We start from the raw sequence: 17,080 nt of genomic DNA, 5'->3' as shown, positions 1-17,080 counted from the left end.
TACTTGCTCTACTGGTGAACTAACCTCCTCTCCCATAGTTTCCTCAAATTGATTCCCGCCCCCCCCATCTTACTAGTTTAAAGTCTGCCCTGTAGCCCTAGCAAATCTCCCCGCTAGGATATTGGTCTCCCCAGGATTCAGGTGTAATCCGTCCTTCTTGAACAGGTCACGCCTGCCACAGAAGAAGTCCCAATGATCCAGAAACTTGAATCCCTGCCCACTGCTCCAATCCCACAGCCACGCATTCATCCTCCACCTAATTCCATTCCTACTCCCACTGTCGCGTGGCACAGGCAGTAATCCTGAGATTACTACCTTTGCGGTCCTTCTTCTTAACTGCCTTCCTAACTCCCTATACTCTCGTTTCAGGACCTCTTCCCCTTTCCTACCTATGTCATTGGTACCTACATGTACAACGACGTCTGGATCCTCACCCTCCCACTTCAGGATATCTTAGACGGGATCAGAAACGTTCCGAACCCTAGCACCAGGGAGGCAAATTACCATCTGGGACTCCCGATCACCCCCACAGAATCGCCTGCCTCACCCCTGACTATCCAGTCCCCTATTACTATGGTCCTCTTTCTTCTCTCCCTACCCTTCTGAGCTACAGGGCCGTCCTCTGTGCCGGAGGCCCGGCCACTGTCACTTCCACCAGGTAGGCTGTCCCCCTCCCAACAGTATTCAAACACGAGTACTTATAGTCAAGGGGTACAACCACTGGGGTACTCTCTAGTACCTGCCTCTTCCCCTTCCTGACCGTGACCCACCTATCTGCCTCCCGTGCCCCGGCGAGACCACATGCCTGTAACTCCTCTCAATCACCTCCTCACTCTCCCTGACCAGGCGAAGGTCATCAAGCTGTAGCTCCAATTCCCGAACTCGGTCCCTCAGGAGCTGCAGTTCGGTGCACCTGGCGTAGATGTGGACGTCCGGGAGGCTCGGAGACTCCAGGACCTCCCACATCCGACACCGGAACATCAAGCTGCCCTCACACTCATACTTCCCAAATAACTGAAAGTAACAGGAACTGAAAGATAAGTGTACCTTGCCCTTTTCCGCCTAAGCCCCCTGAGCCCAAGCCCTACACTTTGCTCCCAGTGCACTCCGCTGCCCGCAAACGAAACTGCCCGCTTCTGAAGGCTGCATTATTTTTGTATCTTCCCTCCTTCCCAGCCCTCCTCCACGCGCCTGCGCAGTCCCGCCTCTCAGAACTCTGATCTGAGACGCAATTGGACAATTTGAAAATGGCCGCTGCCGCAGTTCCTCTCAAAGCCTCGCTGTCCTCTTCCAAAATGTAGGCAACACACCATCCGTGTATCCATATCTGGCTCGTAGAATCTCTTGTCTGTTCCTCTCAGTATTGAATCCCCGATAGCTACTGAATTTCCCCTCGCTCTCTTGATCACGGCACGGGGCAGAGTGTCAGAGTCCGGTTCGCGGTGATCTTCCTCTGTCTGGTCAACCTCTCCAACAGAATATAAAACGATATATCGATTTATGAGAGGCCGGGGCTGGCGGGGGGGGGGGGGCTCTCACAGATGTGCCGTCCACTATCTCTCTATAGGTATTATCAATTACCTCCTCACTTTCCCTAATTAGATGAAGGACATCAAGTTGCAGCTCCAGATCCCTAACACGGTCCTTAAGGTGCATCATCTCAAAGCACCTGGTGCAGATGTAATCCTTGCAGAGACTGGGAGTCCCCAGGGTCCCCACATCTGGCACTCCAAGCCCAACACTAATCCTAGATGCATACCTCTGATGCTACTTTTATTACTAAATAAATAATTTAGTAATAACTTAACGATCGCAGGAAGCTTTTTGCCGTTTCTGCCTAAGCCCGTTGAGCCAAAGCCCTATCACTTTGCACCCTCTCAATCCGAGTCCAGCTGGATATGACAATGTTCTTTTTAAGACCTCCGCGCTCTGAGTTCACGCGCCTGCGCAGTCGTGCCACTTTTACCCCAAGTAGTTAAAAGTAATATCCTTCAACATGACTGCCAAAGCAACCTCATGTCTTCCTGTAGCACTCCTGATTTCTTTCTTAAGTATTTTATTGCACTTTTTAATAATCCTCAAGCACCCTATCTGCTCCGTTTGCCTAGACTTGTCATATATAGCTCTCTTCTACTTTATCAGACTTCAATGTTTTTTTTATCTGATGCAGTTTGAGACTCAATTCTCAAGTCAATTAATTCAACTTCTCTTTGTGCTCTCCGCTGTCTTTTACAGTTTATGGTTGTACATAGGGTTCACATGTCCAAATCTAAATTGTCCCGATTTTACCATAATATTATTCCAGTTTGTGAAAAGTGTAAAAGTGGCGAGTTCTGTCTTATCCATATGTACTGGGTCTGACCTAGTCTTGAGAATTTTTCGAGAAAGGCTTTCTTAACGTTATCCCATTTTCTAAATTGCCGCTCAGAACTTAATCCTCTGATTACTCTTTTTGCTATCTTGGGTGAGGCAGATATACATTTGAGTCCAACTAAATGTCGAACATTATCTTTTGCTTCTCTTTTCGCTAGACGCTTAATTCTTCTTAGGTAGAGAGATGTTGCTCCACCCATGCTCAATGGCTTACTGATACTATGTCCCGTTCAGACCTTGAAAATTTCACTACCTACTCCTCAATTCGGACATAAAGTTTCAAAAGGTGTGGGGACATTTTCTGGAATATTTGCATAATTCCTATTTAGATTAAGTTTTTTTTTTTCAATCCCTGACTTTCAGTTTTTTTTCTTTCTTTGTGAAATAGGAATTATAATTCTTTGTTTTTATTTTCATTTACAGCTTTGGGGGATTCAACGGTCCGATTAATATTTTTTTGCAGCTTGCAATTGTTGGTCTGGAGATTATTTTTTCTTTGGAAAGGGGTGAGCACACTAAGTTTACATGATTTTATTTTGGGTGCTTTTTCATCATTGTTTTGTTATTGTATGTTTATATTCCATTGTATTAATCTTCATTTTTTGTTGATCTTTTGCTGTAACAATTGTAGAAATGCATACAAATCAAATAAAACAAAACTAGTATATCTGCCTGCACGACAGGCTCGGGGGCAAAGCATTCCACGCACCAACCGCTCTCTGAGGAACCAACTTTCCTCAAATATCCCCCTTGAACTTCCCTGCCCTTAACTTAAAGCCATGGCCTCTTGTATTGAGCAGTGGTGCCCTGGGGAAGAAGCGCAGGCTGTCCACTCTCTCTATTCCCTTTAATTTCTTGGATACATCTATCATGTTTCCTTTAATTCTCCTTCTCTCGAAAGAGTGAAGCCGTAGCTCCCTTAATCTCTGATCATAATACATGCTCTCTAATCCAGGCAGTATCCTGGTAAATCTCCTCTGTTCCCTTTCGAATGCTTCCACATCCTTCCTTTAGTGAGGCAACCAGAACTGGACGCAGTACTCCAAGTGTGACCTAAACAGAGTTTTATAGAGCTGCATCATTACCTCGGGACTCTTAAACTCTATCCCTCGACTTATGAAAGCTAACACCCCATAAGCATTCTTAACTACCTTATCTAGCTGTGATGAAATTTTCAGGGATCTGGGGACACGTAATCCCAGTTCTCTCTGCTCCACCACACTACCAAGTGTGCTGCCATTTACTTTGTATCTACCCTGGAGTTTGTCCTTCCAAAGTGCACCAACTCACACTTCTCCGGTTGAACTCCATCTGCCACTTTTCAGCCCATTCCTGCATCCTAACAATGTCTACCTGCAATCTTTGCATTCCTCTACTCTATCTACAACACAGCCAATCTTCCGCAATGTCATCTTCTGTCATCTGGAAACTGGCCAATCCACCCTACTACCCCCACATCCAGGTCGTTAATAAAAATCACGAAAAGTAGGGGTCACAGAACCGATAATTGTGAGACACCACTAGTCACTACCCCTTCCACCACGACACTCTGCTTTCCGCATGAAAGCCAATTCTGGATCCACCTGGCCAAACTTCCCTTGTTCCCATGCTTTCTGAATTTCTGAATAAGCCTACCGTGTGGAAACTAATCAAATGCTTTACTAAAGACCATGTAGATCACATCCTCTAGACTACCCTCATCTATATGCCTGGTTACCTCTTCAAAGAAATCAATCGGGTTTGTTTGACACCATCTGCCCTTCACAAAGCCATGCTGACTGTCCCTGATCAGACTATGATTCTCTAAATTACTATAGATTCTATCTCTAAAAATATTTTCCAGCAGCTTTCCCAGCATAGACGTAAGGCTCACCTGTCTATTATTACCCACACTATCCTACTAACTTTTTTGAACAAGAGGACAACAATGGCATCCTTCCAATCCATAGGTCGTATTTACGTGGACAATGGGGACATAAAGATCCGAGCCAGACGTTCAGCAATCTCTTCCCTCGCCTTGTGGAGCAGCCTGGGGAATATTTCGTCAGGCCCCGGGGAACTATCCGTCCAGCTGTATATTAACAACTCCAAGAATTCCTATACATACGATGAACATGCTCCAGAACATCAACCTCACTCATATTGTCCTCACCGTCATCAAGTTCCCTCTCATTGGTGAATGCCAAATAGAAGTATTCATTGAGGACCTCGTTCACTTCCACAGCCTCCAGGCACATCTTCCCAGCTTTATTTCTAATCGGTTCTACCTTCACTCCTTCATCCTTTTGTTCTTCACGTAAATGAAGAATGCCTGCGCATTTCATTTCACGTACTCACCAAGATCTTGTCATGCCCCCTTTTTGCTCTCTTCAGCCCCTTCTTAAGCTCCTTTCTTGCTTCAGTATATTACTCAATAGACTCATCTGGACTTTGCTTCCTAAGACTCACGTATGCAGCCTTCTTCCGTCTAACTAGATTCTCCACCTCACTTGTCACCCATGGTTACTTCACCCTACCATTCTTCATCTTCCTCACCGGAACTAATTTATCCCTAACACCCTGCAAGAGATACTTAAACATCGACCACATGCCCATAGTACATTTCCCAGCAAGAACATCATCCTGATTCACACCTGCAAGTTCTAACCTTATACCCTCATAATTTGCCCTTCCCCAATTAAAACATTTCCTGTCCTCTCTGATTCTCTCCTTTTCCATGATAATGCTGAAGGCCAGGGAGCGGTGATCACTGTCCCCCAGGTGCTCACCCACTGAGAGATCTGTGACCAGACCCGGGTCGTTAGCTAATAGTAGATCCAGCATGCCATTCCCCTTAGTCGGCCTGTCAACATACTGTGACAGGAATCCGTCCTGAACACACTTATCAAATGTTGCCCCATATTAGGGAAGTTAAAGTTACCCATGATAACCAGCCTGTTTTTTTTATACCTTTGCAAAATCTGCCTCCCAAATCTGCTCCTCCCTATCTCTGCTGCTACCAGGGGTCTTACAGAATATTCCCAATAGAGTAACTGCTCCCTTCCTGTTCCTGACTTGCACCCATTCTGACTCAAACGAGGATCCTGTTACATTACTCACCCTTTCTGTAACTCTAATAGTATCCACACCACTCACCCTTCCCCGCCCCCCACCTATCACTTTTAAAACACTGAAATCCAGGAATATTGAGAATCCACTCCTGCCCTGGTGCCAGCCAAGTCTCTGAAATGTCTACTACATCACAATTCCATATATGTATCCAAGCGCAAACACGAGGAAATCTGCAGAAGCTGGAAATTAAAACAACACACGCAAAATGCAAGTGGATCACAGCAGGACGAAGGGTCTCGGCCCCAAACGTCGACAGTGCATCTCCTTATAGATGCTGCCTGGCCTGCTGTGTTCCACCAGCATTTGCTGTGTGTTGTTACGTATCCCAGCTCTCAGTTCATCACCTTTGTTCCTGATGCTTCTTGTATTGAAGTACACGCACTTTAGCCCTTCTACCTAACTAGCTTTACACCCTTCATTCTGCTTCTCTTTACTCAACCCTCTTTATATATTAGATCTGGAATTACTCCATATACTATACTTGCAGTTCTCGCATGACCTTTATCCTCCTCAGCTCTCTATCTGCTCTAGCACTCTGGTTCCGCTGCTCCTACAAATCTAGTTTAAAACCCCCCAGCTCCACTAGCAAACCTTCCCGCAGGGATACTAGTCCCCTTCCAGTTCAGGTGCAACTCGTCCCGTCGGAATAGGTCCCACATTCCCTGGAAGAAGGCCCGTTATCCAGAAACATGAAGCTCTCCATCCTGCACCAAATCCTTAGCCAGGTACTTAGCTGCACTATCTTCCTATTTCTAGTCTTACTAGCACGTGGCACTGGTAGCAATCCTGGGATTCCAAACCTGCCTGTCCTGTCCTTCAATTTTCCACCGAACTCCCTAAACTCTCTTTGGATGACCTCATTTTTCTTCATATCCACGTCATTGGTCCCTACATGGACCACGACATCCGGCTGCTCACCCTCCCTCTTGAGAATACTGAGAACTCGATCGGAGATACCGCGGATTCTGCCACAGGGAAGCAACAGTCCATCTGAGATTTTTGATCTCTCCCACAGAGCCTCTTATCTGCCCATCCTAATTATTCAATTTCCTATCACCACTGCTCTCAGCAATTCCCTCCTTCTCTTCTGAGGTCAGAGTCCAAACTCGTTGCCAGAGACGTGACCGCTGCAATGTGTCCCTGGTAGGTTAAACCCAACAACAGTTGTCCAAAATGGTATACTTATTGTTGATTGAACTGGCCACAGGCGTGCTCTGCTCTTCCTGTCTATTCCCCTTCCCTCTCCTGACAGTCACCTAGCTAACTCTCTCCTGACTCTTGGGGGTGACTATCTCCCTGAAACTCCTGTCTATTTCTGCCTCTGTCTCACGAATAATCCGAAGTTGATCAGGAGCTGCAGCTGGACGCACCTTTTGCAGGTGTCGTCATCAGTGACTAATGTTTTCGCCCTGACTTCCCAGATCCCGCAAACGGAGCACTGGACTGCCCTAACTGCTGCCTCCATTACCTACTTGTAAGGTAATTAAATTAATTAAAGGAGCTTACTCAGCTTTACCTCACTTGGAGCAAGCTCGTCCTCAGTCTCCGCTCGTCGAAGCCACTGCAGCCAAAGTCTTCCTACTCTCTCTTCCACTACTATGTCGCCTACTCCGTTAATCTGTTCTCTTTTTAAATTCTCCCGCTGTCTCAGAGGGAGAGTGATTCTCCCTCTACAGCTTCTCAACACTCCACAGGGCAAAGTGTCAGACACAGAGGGAAGCTGTCTGCACACGGTCCCATCACAAATTCTCGAGTTTAAGACAGTGTAATTTCCCTTTTTTTCCATTTCATCACGCACTCCCGGAGTCAGGCACGGAGTGAAGCTCCAGCCACACCGACCCATCACACACTCCAGGATTCAAACACAAAGTGATTCCCACTCTGCAACCTCCCATCACTCACTCCCGGAGTCACACACAGACTTAAGCTCTCTCTCGACGATCCCATCGCTCAGTCTTGATCAGACACAGAGTGAAGCCCCCGCTGCACCGTCCCGTCCCACACTCACAGAAACCGTGTGGATCTCTCTCTCCACCGTGCCATAACACACTTCAGGGGTCAAACATGAAGTAAATTTCTCTGTGCACTGTCCCATCACACAATCGCGCTATCAGACAAAGAGTGAATCCAACTCCACAACTTCCCATCACACACTCCTGGATTCAGTGACAGATTGAAACTTCCTCCACGCAGCACCGTCATACACTCACCGGGTCAAAGACAGAGTGAATCACCCTCCATACCATCTCTTCACACATTCAACACAGAGTTACGCTTCCCCTCACTATGCCTGCCCTGTGATGAGGAGCGGGTTAAACGGGGGGATGATGCCTCACCTCTTATGCTGGTTAACAATTCACAGAACTGGTGACCGAGATCGTTGTGCGCTTGTTTAAGATCGGACAGATTGAATTTGTGCGCATAGAAATTCTTGAGACAGGATCTCCGGGAGAGATTCAGGTGGGAATTCTCGAATTTTGTGGATTCAAGGGATGAGTTTAACTCAAGGACTTGCAGTCGACATTGGCTTTGTGTCCTGTTCATCCCGTGATACTCTTCCCGAAGGAGCTGGTAGTTTCGTTCGGAGATGGCTGCTACTGTGAGAGATGGTGAAGGATGTTTAGCGTTTGCAGTGATACGTGAGTCAGCGTCGCGCTACCGCACGGGTCACAGAGAGTGTTGTGTCAGCGTCACGGTGAAGGGCGTCACGTTGAAGGATGAGCCGGTGGCACAGTGGGAGGAATTGGCGCCATCTTGAGATGCCTGTCTGTGTCACTCTGAAGGGTACATCAATGTCCCGGTGAAGGTTTTGTTGATGTTACAGTGGGGGTTTGCGTCAGTATCGTGAGGAGTATGTCAGGGTTGCTGTGGGGAACGTGTCGGTGTCACTGTGATAGGAGTTTCGTGCCCCGGCGAGAGTCGTGCCGATTCACAATGAAGTGTACTTCCGTGTCGCGGTGAGGGGAATGACAGAGTGAGGGGCGTGGTGGTGTCATGGTGGGCAGAGTGTCTGTGTCATGGTTTGGGGTGTGGTAGTCTCACAGAGAGGACTGTCCCCCACTGGGACTCCCTTCCATCCACCAGCCGCGGTCTCTCCTTCCACCACGATCACCCCCTCCCTCTCTCAAACTCAGTTACATTGAGCCCTCGTCGCTGAGACCAAGTCTCTTGGCTTCCCAATGCTGGAAAGCGTCTCTCTGATTCCAGAGATTTTGTCACCTCTCCCGAATGTGATCAATTAAGTTGGAGCCATGGGCGTGGGGAGGCTTAAACGAGAGACATGATACACAGAATCCACGGGGAATTAGTCGTCTGGATCCAGAGTTTAATATTTTTCGGCATCACGGTGAGGTGGGAGTCGGTGTCATGGTGTGGACGTAACGGTGTCACGGTGGGAGATGTGTCCCTGTCAAGGTGAGGGTAGTGTCAGCTTCACCGTGAGTGTCGTGTCAGTGTCACGCTGAGGTAAGTGTCGGTTGAGCGGCGAGTCCGTGTCACTGTAAGGTTTTATTTCACACTGTTATTTTTCAGTCTGACTCACCATGGATCGAGAGTGCGACCACGGTCACGAAGAGGACGGATGTAACTAGGCAGTGTAGGCATATCTTACGGTACGGTCTATTTCCGATGTTCTCGTTCGGCTCCTGTTTATGCGGACCTGTGGAGAGATCATTCAGATAAACAGAAGGAGAAGATGGTGAGAGTCAGAGGGGAGCGATGGCGGGGGGGAAATGTGAGAAAATGGGCTAAAGGAAACGAGAAGAGTAAGGAGAGAGGGAATGGCCGCGTTAGAAGAGGAAGCGATGTTTTGAGTGAATGTTGATTGCGATGTGTGAGAGAGACAGCGAAAGAGTGGGGAAGAGAGGGGGAGTTAGGGGAGAAAAAGTGGGAGAGAGAGAGAGAGGGGAGAGACAATGGAGCGAGAGAGGGTCGTGCGAAAGAGCGGAAGGAGAGATTATCACGGGTTTATTATTTTCCCTCGCTGTATTATTGTTCGCCCGCGTTGTTCCATTTCCACGCATGAAATAAATGACGGTCTTGTGGTGATAAACATGTTGTGGGGATTTTCGTGGGCTCCATTGTGTTTCTTTGTTTTGTGGCTGCTGGCAAGGAGAAGGGCAGCACGGACACGTGATGGTTAGCGCAGCGCTTTACAGAACCAGCGACCCGGGTTCAATACCCGCCGGTGCCCGCAAGGAGTTTCCAATTTCTCCCCAGGAGCGAGTGGATTTCCTCCGAGTGCTCTGGTTTCCTCCCACAGTCCAAAGACATACCACTAGGGTATGGATCATCTGTAGATCTGGTTGGAAAGTGGCAAACGGAGTTTAGCTCAGCAAGTCTCCCCTCTTCACGCCACCGATGTTGTCCAAGGGAAGGGCAAGAGCCGATACAGCTCAGCACCAGTGTTGTCGCAGGAGTTGCCAGATCGAGGTTGAAGGCAACATCGGACTGTCTCAGGGACCACAGCTCCGGATTTGTCCCCAGGGTTTACTCCCGAAGCCTTTCCCATGAGTGGGTATGGCCGCAAGGCAGCGGAGATTTGAAGTCAGGGTGTTCACTCTCTAGATGGACTGCCTTCCCAGGCTGACGAGCTCCATCTACCCGAAGCGCTGGTGTTAAGGCGTCAGCACTCGCCATCGCCGCTTCTCCTGTGCGTAAGTGTGAGATATCTTCCTTTGGGGCGATAAATGTGAAGGAACATGAGACAGTTAACGACAGAACCCTTAACTGTCGACAGGGAAAGGGATCTCGGGTTGATCACGCGGTTCAATTGAGACATAAAATGTTGATTGCAGACGGGTCTCTCTGATGGGAGATCCATTTACAAGATTGTGTTGACTGGGATTCACAGTGAATTTGGAATTGAATTTCCGCACTGGCTTGCCCACAGAACCCAGAGGCCGACGGACGTCCGTGACTGGTGGTGTTACCCAGAGATCTGCACTGGGAAATCTACTGTCTGTGAACAAGGCTTGTGAGAACCTGGGCATTTAACAAGGCTTTGTGTGTTTCGAACATCCTGCATCGTAGACCAGCCAGTCCAGCAGAGGAACAGGCCCTTCGGCCGGCAATGTTGTCCGGGATGTATTCCCTCTGGTGTCAGACATTTCACATTTGGGAATGATACTCTCTGTAACTCTTATGATCTTGTGCTATCTCTGAGCATTTCGACTATCAAGGTGCAACATTTAACGTTTGTTCGGGTTAAACACCATCTGCCATTCCTCCATCCCATGTCAGAAACTGACCGATGTTCTACGGAATTGAATGCAGGTCCTCTAAACGATCCTCAACACCCATCAGCCTATCATCAGCAAATATACGTAACCACCCATCTACATTTTCATGCAAATCGTTCATATATTTAACCATATAACAATCACGGTAAGGAAACAGGCCATCTCGGCCCCTCTCGTCCATGCCGAACGCTTACTCTGATCTAATCCCACAGAGCTGCAATCAGCACATAACCCTCCAATTGTTTCGTCCATATACCTATCAAATTTTACTTTAAATGACAATATCGAACCTGCTTCCACCACTTCTACTGGAAGTTCCACACAACTACCTCTCTATGTTTTAAGAGGACCCCCCTAAACTTTTGCCCCTTAACTCTCAACTCACATCCTCTTGTTTGAATCTCCCCTGCTCTCAATGAAGAAAATAAAACAATCCACGTCAACTCTATCTATAACCCTCTTAATTTTAAGTACCTCTATCAAGTCCCCCCTCAACCTTCTACGATCCAAAGAATAAACGCCTAACTTGTTCAAACATTCCTGGTAACTTAAGTGCTGAAACATACGGAACATTCTCGTAATTCTCCTCTGTACTCTTTATATTTTGTTAAAATATTTCCTATAGTTCGGTTAACAGAACTGTGCACAATATTCGAAATTTTTCATCACCAATCCCGTTTACAATTTTAACATTACATCCCAACTCCTATACTCAGTGCTCTGAGTTATAAAGGCCAGCAAAGCAAAAGCTTTCTTCACCACCCCATCCACATGAGATTCCAGCTTCAGGGAACCATGCACCATTGTTCCTAGATCACTCTGTTCTACTGCATTCCTCACTGCCCTACCATTTATAATGTATGTCCTATTTTGATTAGTCCAAACCAAAATGTAGTACCTCAAACTTAACAGTATTAAAATCCATCTGCCATCTTTCAGCCCACATTTCTACCTGGCCAAAATATCTCTACTACTTCATGATTCACAACGCCACCTATCTTAGTATGGTTTGCATACTTACTAATCCAATTTACCACACCATCATGCAGATCATTAGTGGCACACCACTAGTCACCGGCCTCCAAACTGACAAAAAGTTATACACCACTGGTCTCTGGCATCTCCCATCCAGCCACTGTTGGATGCATTTTACTATTTCAATATTAATACCTAACGATTGAACCTTCCTAACTAACCTTCCGGGGGAACCTCGACAATTCCTTACTGAATTTCATGTAGGCAACTTCCACTGCTTTACCTGCTGAAGACAGATTTCTCTTCCAGAGGGATCTCGATTAGCCCGGGAAATCGGCCGAGCAGAAGCAGATGCAATTTAGTTTGAGCTATCGTACTTCAGGAGGACAAACAACAGCGTAGGACTTGTACATTCAACGGGAGGAAACCTGGGAATGTTTATCGAAGGTAGGGCGAGTAGGACACTGTTCCCTGAAAGTGGAGTCGCAGGTAGACAGGATCGTGGAGGGTATTGTAGAACAGAGTGACAAAAGGTATAGAGTACACTGTTTACTGAAGGTGGAGTCACAGGTAGACAGGTCCCTGGAGAGTATTGTAGAACAGAGTGACCAAGGGTATAGGGTACACGGTTCACTGAAGGTGGAGTCACAGGTCGACAGGACCGTGGAGAGTGTTGTGGAACAGAGGGACCAGAGGTATAGTGTGCACGGTTATCGGAAGCTGGAGTCACAGTAGACAGGGTGGTGAAGAAAGCGTCTGTCGCGCCGCCCCTCATCAGTCAGGGCAATGAGTACAGGAGTAGGGAGGTCACGTTAGAATTGAAGAGAGAGAGAGGGATAGGGACTGAGAGGGAGGAGGGAGAGCAGATAAGGGACCGAGGGGAGGTGAGGGAAACTGTAGTGACAGAGAGGGAGGGGAAATTAGTTAGGGATTGAGAGGGGAGAGAGAGGGTGTAGGTGCTGAGAGGGAGGAGAGAGACGTGTAGGGACTGAGAGGGAGAGAGAGTGTAAGGTCAAAGACGGAGGATAGAGAAAGGGCAGGGACTGAGGGAGGAGGGAGACAAAATTAGGAACTGATAGGGAGAGAGAGAAGTAGGGACCAAGCGAGAGGAGAGAGTGGGGTCGGGACAAAGAGGTGAGAGGCAGTGCAGGTAAAAGAGAGAGGGGAGAGAGAGCAGGGACCCAAGGGGAGGAGGGAGAGCAGAGTAGGGACCGAGTGGAGCCGAGAGAGAGTGTAAGAGCAAGAGGGAGGGGAGGGAGAGGGTTAGGGACCGAGAGGAAGGGGGCAGCGAGGATTTGAGAACGAGGGGGAGGTGAAAGGGAGGGGAGTATAGAAGGAAAGGAGAGAGAGTGGTAGTGACCGAGAAGGACTGGGCAGAGGGGGTAGTGACCGAGAAGGAGGAGAGAAAGAGAGAGGTAGGGACAGAGTGAGAAAGAGGAGTAGGGCCTGAGAGGGAGGAGAGAGTTGTAGGGACAGTGAGAACGAGGAGTAGGGCCTGAGAGGGAGGAGAGAGAGATATAGACTCAGAGGGAGGACAGAGAGAAGAGTAGGGACTGAGAGGGAGGAGACTCAGAGGAATAGGGACTGAGATGGAGGGAGGGGGAGGGGGTTAGGATATAGTAATTTTTCTGCAGGCTTGGATAATGGAGGACCAAAACGCTCAGGGATAATGAAATAGCAGTAGATGATGCAACTGGGGACAAGAATGACAACATCTTGTTTACCCAGACAGGGGTCCGTCTGTGGAACGAGCTGCCACAGGTCGAAGCAGAACTTGAACACTTGCGCATAACACACGTGACCCCTTCAGAATGATGTCGTTATTGTGAACTCTGACCTGTCTGTGCAACCACTGACATTTCCGCGGATCCCGAAGCAATGGGAATATCTTCATACTCATCCGTGAGATGTTCGTCATTGGGAAGTTTGATCACTGAGTAGGTGGAGTTCAGAAAGTCTGAGAGATGAGAGAGAGAGAGAGAGAAAAATAAAAGGAGAAGCCGGTAGAGAATGTACGTTGCCGATCGGCGGCGTAAACAGACGTTTACAAAGTGGGATTTCTCGTAGGTCTCCGACTGTTATTTCAAAAGGTGGCCTAGAGAGCGTTAGTCCATTGTCCGTGGCCTGTCAGTGGCTATAACTGGAAGAGTAATCGTCAGTTGGATAGCAGGGCAGGTTCAGGCATAAAAGGGAGATACTGGCACGTGGAGCGTTCATCGGAGGAGCGGTTATCAAAGGAGTGATCAGAGACAGAGCGGTAGGGCTTTGGTTCATTCAGGCTTCGGCGATAACGGGTCGAGGCGAGGTGAGCTGCCTGTGAGGAACAGAACAGGAAGTTTGTCTGTGAGCCCGGTGTTCTCTATTGGGAGTAAGATGTGGGATGTCCGGGAGAATCCCACCCTCCCGGACGGAAACATCCGCGCCAGCTACGTCGAGCTACAGCGTGAGGGAGAGCGAGGAGATGATAGACGGGATTTACAGGCATGCAGTCACTCCGGGTCCTCGGGAGACAGATAAATGGGTAATAGTCAGGAGAGGGAAACGTCTGGTCAGGGAGAGTGCGGAGATGATAGAGGAGATTTACAGGCAAGCAGTCACACCGGGTCCTGGGGAGACTGATACCTGGGTAACAGTCAGGAGAGGGAAACGTCTGGTCAGCAGAGTGAGGAGATGATAGACTGGATTTACAGGCAAGCAGTCACACCGGGTCCTGGGGAGACAGATAAATGGGTAACAATCAGGAGAGGGAAACGTCTGGTCAGGGAGAGTGAGGAGATGATAGAGGGGATTTACAGGCATGCAGACACTCCGGGTCCTCGGGAGACAGATAAATGGGTAACAGTCAGGAGAGGGAAACGTCTGGTCAGGGAGAGTGCGGAGATGATAGAGGGGATTTACAGGCAAGCAGTCACACCGGGTCCCCGGGAGACAGACAAATGGGTAACAGTCAGGAGAGGGAAACGTCTGGTCAGGGAGAGTGCGGAGATGATAGAGGGGATTTACAGGCAAGCAGTCACACCGGGTCCCCGGGAGACAGATAAATGGGTCACAGTCAGGAGAGGGAAACGTCTGGTCAGGGAGAGTGAGGAGATGATAGACGGGATTTACAGGCAAGCAGTCACACCGGGTCCCCGGGAGACAGATAAATGGGTCACAGTCAGGAGAGGGAAACGTCTGGTCAGGGAGAGTGCGGAGATGATAGAGGGGATTTACAGGCAAGCAGTCACACCGGGTCCCCGGGAGACAGATACATGGGTAACAGTCTGGAGAGGGAAAGGCAGGTGTCAGATAATTGAGAGTACCCGTGTGGCTGTCCCTTTAAACAACGTGCTCCTGTTTGAGTACTGTTGGGCGGGGGGGGGGGACTGGATACCTATGGGATGCAACAATTGCCGCGCTCCTGGCACAGGGTCTGGCCCTGTTGCTCAGAAGGGTAGAGAAAGGAAGAAGACAGCAGTAAATTGGGACTCTATAGTTAGGGGGTCAGACAGGCGATCCTGAGGACGCAGGAAAGATACACGGGTGGTTGCTTCCCTCCCTGTTGCCTGGGACCGGGATGTTTGTGATCGAGTTCATGATATCCTGTAGTGGGAAGGAGAACAGCCAGAGGTCGTGATACCTATTGGTACCAACGATACAGGAAGGATAAGGGAAGAGGTCCTGAATATAGGGAGTTAGGAAGGAAGAAGAGAAACTGGACCTCAAAGGTAAGAATGTCGGGATTACTATCTGTGCCTCGGAACAAGTGAGTTTAGGAACAGAGTGATGTGGAGGATAAATGCGTATCTGAGGGATTGGAACAAGGGCCAAGAACTCAGATTTGTGGATCATTCGGTTCTCCTTTGCGGCAGGTGTGACCTGTACAATAAGGACGGGTGGCACCTGAATCCAAGGGGGACCAATAGTCCGGCGGAGAGGACTCCTAAGGCTACCGAGGAGATTTCAAACAGGAATTGTTCGCGGGTGGGAACCGGACTGAAGAGACTGGGGAAGAGGAGGTTGGCTCACAGGAAGAGAACGCTTGGAGACAGCGCGAGAGGGAGGACAGACAGGTGATAGACAAGGGTCGCGCTCAGACCGGTGGTTTCAGATGTGTCTATTTTAAAACAAGAAGCATCATGAACAAACCGGATGAGCTGTGAACGTCGAGCAGAGCTTGGAGCGATGATGCTGCGGCCATTACGCAGACTTGATTGGCTCAGGGATGGGAATGACTACTTTCAGTGCCGGCTTTTAGATGTATCAGGAAACAGAGAGGGAGGCAAAAGAGGTGGGAGACGTGGCATTGCTGATCAGAGAAGGTGTCTTGGCGGCAGAAAAGGAGGGAGGTATGGCGCTATTGTCTACTGATTCTCTGTGGCTGATGTTAGAAACATGAAAGGGTTAATAACTCTACTGAATGTCTTTATGGACCACCCAATAGAAACACGGACATCAACATACAGATAGAGAGACAGATTGTGGAAATATCTAATTATAACAGAGTTATAAGTTATATAGTTATATAGATATATGTAGTTATATAGTTAAATATAACTATATAGATATATAAGGAGATTTTAATTTTCCAAATATTGATTGGCAGATTCCTAGAGCAAGAGGTTTAGATCGGGTGGAGGTTACAAGGTCTGTTCAGGATGATTTCCTGACACAATCACTAGATAAACCTCGATGACAAGAGGCTGTACATGATCTGGTGTTGCGAAATGAACCTGGTCAGATGTCACGCAAGTCAGTGGGAGAGCATTTTCGAGAAAGTGATCACCATTCTATCTCCTTTACTTTTGTATTGGAGAGGAAGAAGAACAAACGAGTTAGGACAGCGTTTAATTGGAGTAAGGGGATTTATGGAGTTATAAGGCAGGAACTTGGATGCATAAATTTGTAAAAGATATTCTGAGGGAAACAGAATGCAGAAATGAGGCTGATGCTCAAAGTACATTCCAATGACACAGGAGCAAGATATCAAGGTACAGGAAAACTCGTATACAAACGGTGTTGAAGTTTTGTTCAGGAAGGAAAGAAAAGCTAACGAAATGTTGAAAAGACTAGGTAATGATAGGCATCTAGAAGATTATAAGGTGAGGAGGAAGGACCATGACAAAAAAACTAGGACAGCCAGAAGGGTCTAGGAGAAGTCATTGTCGGACAACAGTAAAGAACGCCCCAATGCAATATACTCTAAACCAGGCAACATCCTGGTAAATCTCCTCCGTACCATTTCCAATGCTTCCACATCCTTACCAGAGTAAGGTGCGAGAAGTGGACACAGAACTGCAAGTGGGGCCTAACCAGAGTTTTATAGAGTTGCATTATTACCCCGCGACTCTTAAACTCTGTCCCTCGACTTATGAAAGCTAACACCCCATAAGTTTTCTGAA

General features: G+C 48.0%; 1 protein-coding gene across 1 annotated transcript in view; it reads right to left on the bottom strand.

Annotated features, from left to right (window-relative positions):
- The window catches only part of LOC132389919 (asialoglycoprotein receptor 1-like), a gene marked incomplete at its 5' end in the record, with an annotated part of 45,147 nt that overhangs the window by 9,084 nt on the left and 18,983 nt on the right, over positions 1-17,080 (bottom strand). The window contains 3 exons of the mRNA XM_059962486.1: positions 7,821-8,081; positions 9,026-9,142; positions 13,537-13,656. Coding sequence (XP_059818469.1) covers positions 7,821-8,081; positions 9,026-9,142; positions 13,537-13,656 — 498 coding nt within the window. The remainder of the gene's footprint in view (positions 1-7,820; positions 8,082-9,025; positions 9,143-13,536; positions 13,657-17,080) is intronic.

This window comes from Hypanus sabinus, unplaced genomic scaffold (assembly GCF_030144855.1).
Source record: "Hypanus sabinus isolate sHypSab1 unplaced genomic scaffold, sHypSab1.hap1 scaffold_705, whole genome shotgun sequence".
In the NCBI taxonomy this organism is placed as follows: Eukaryota; Metazoa; Chordata; class Chondrichthyes; order Myliobatiformes; family Dasyatidae; genus Hypanus; species Hypanus sabinus.
The sequence above is the reverse complement of the archived record's forward strand: the minus strand, read 5'-3'. Positions and strand labels throughout refer to the sequence as shown.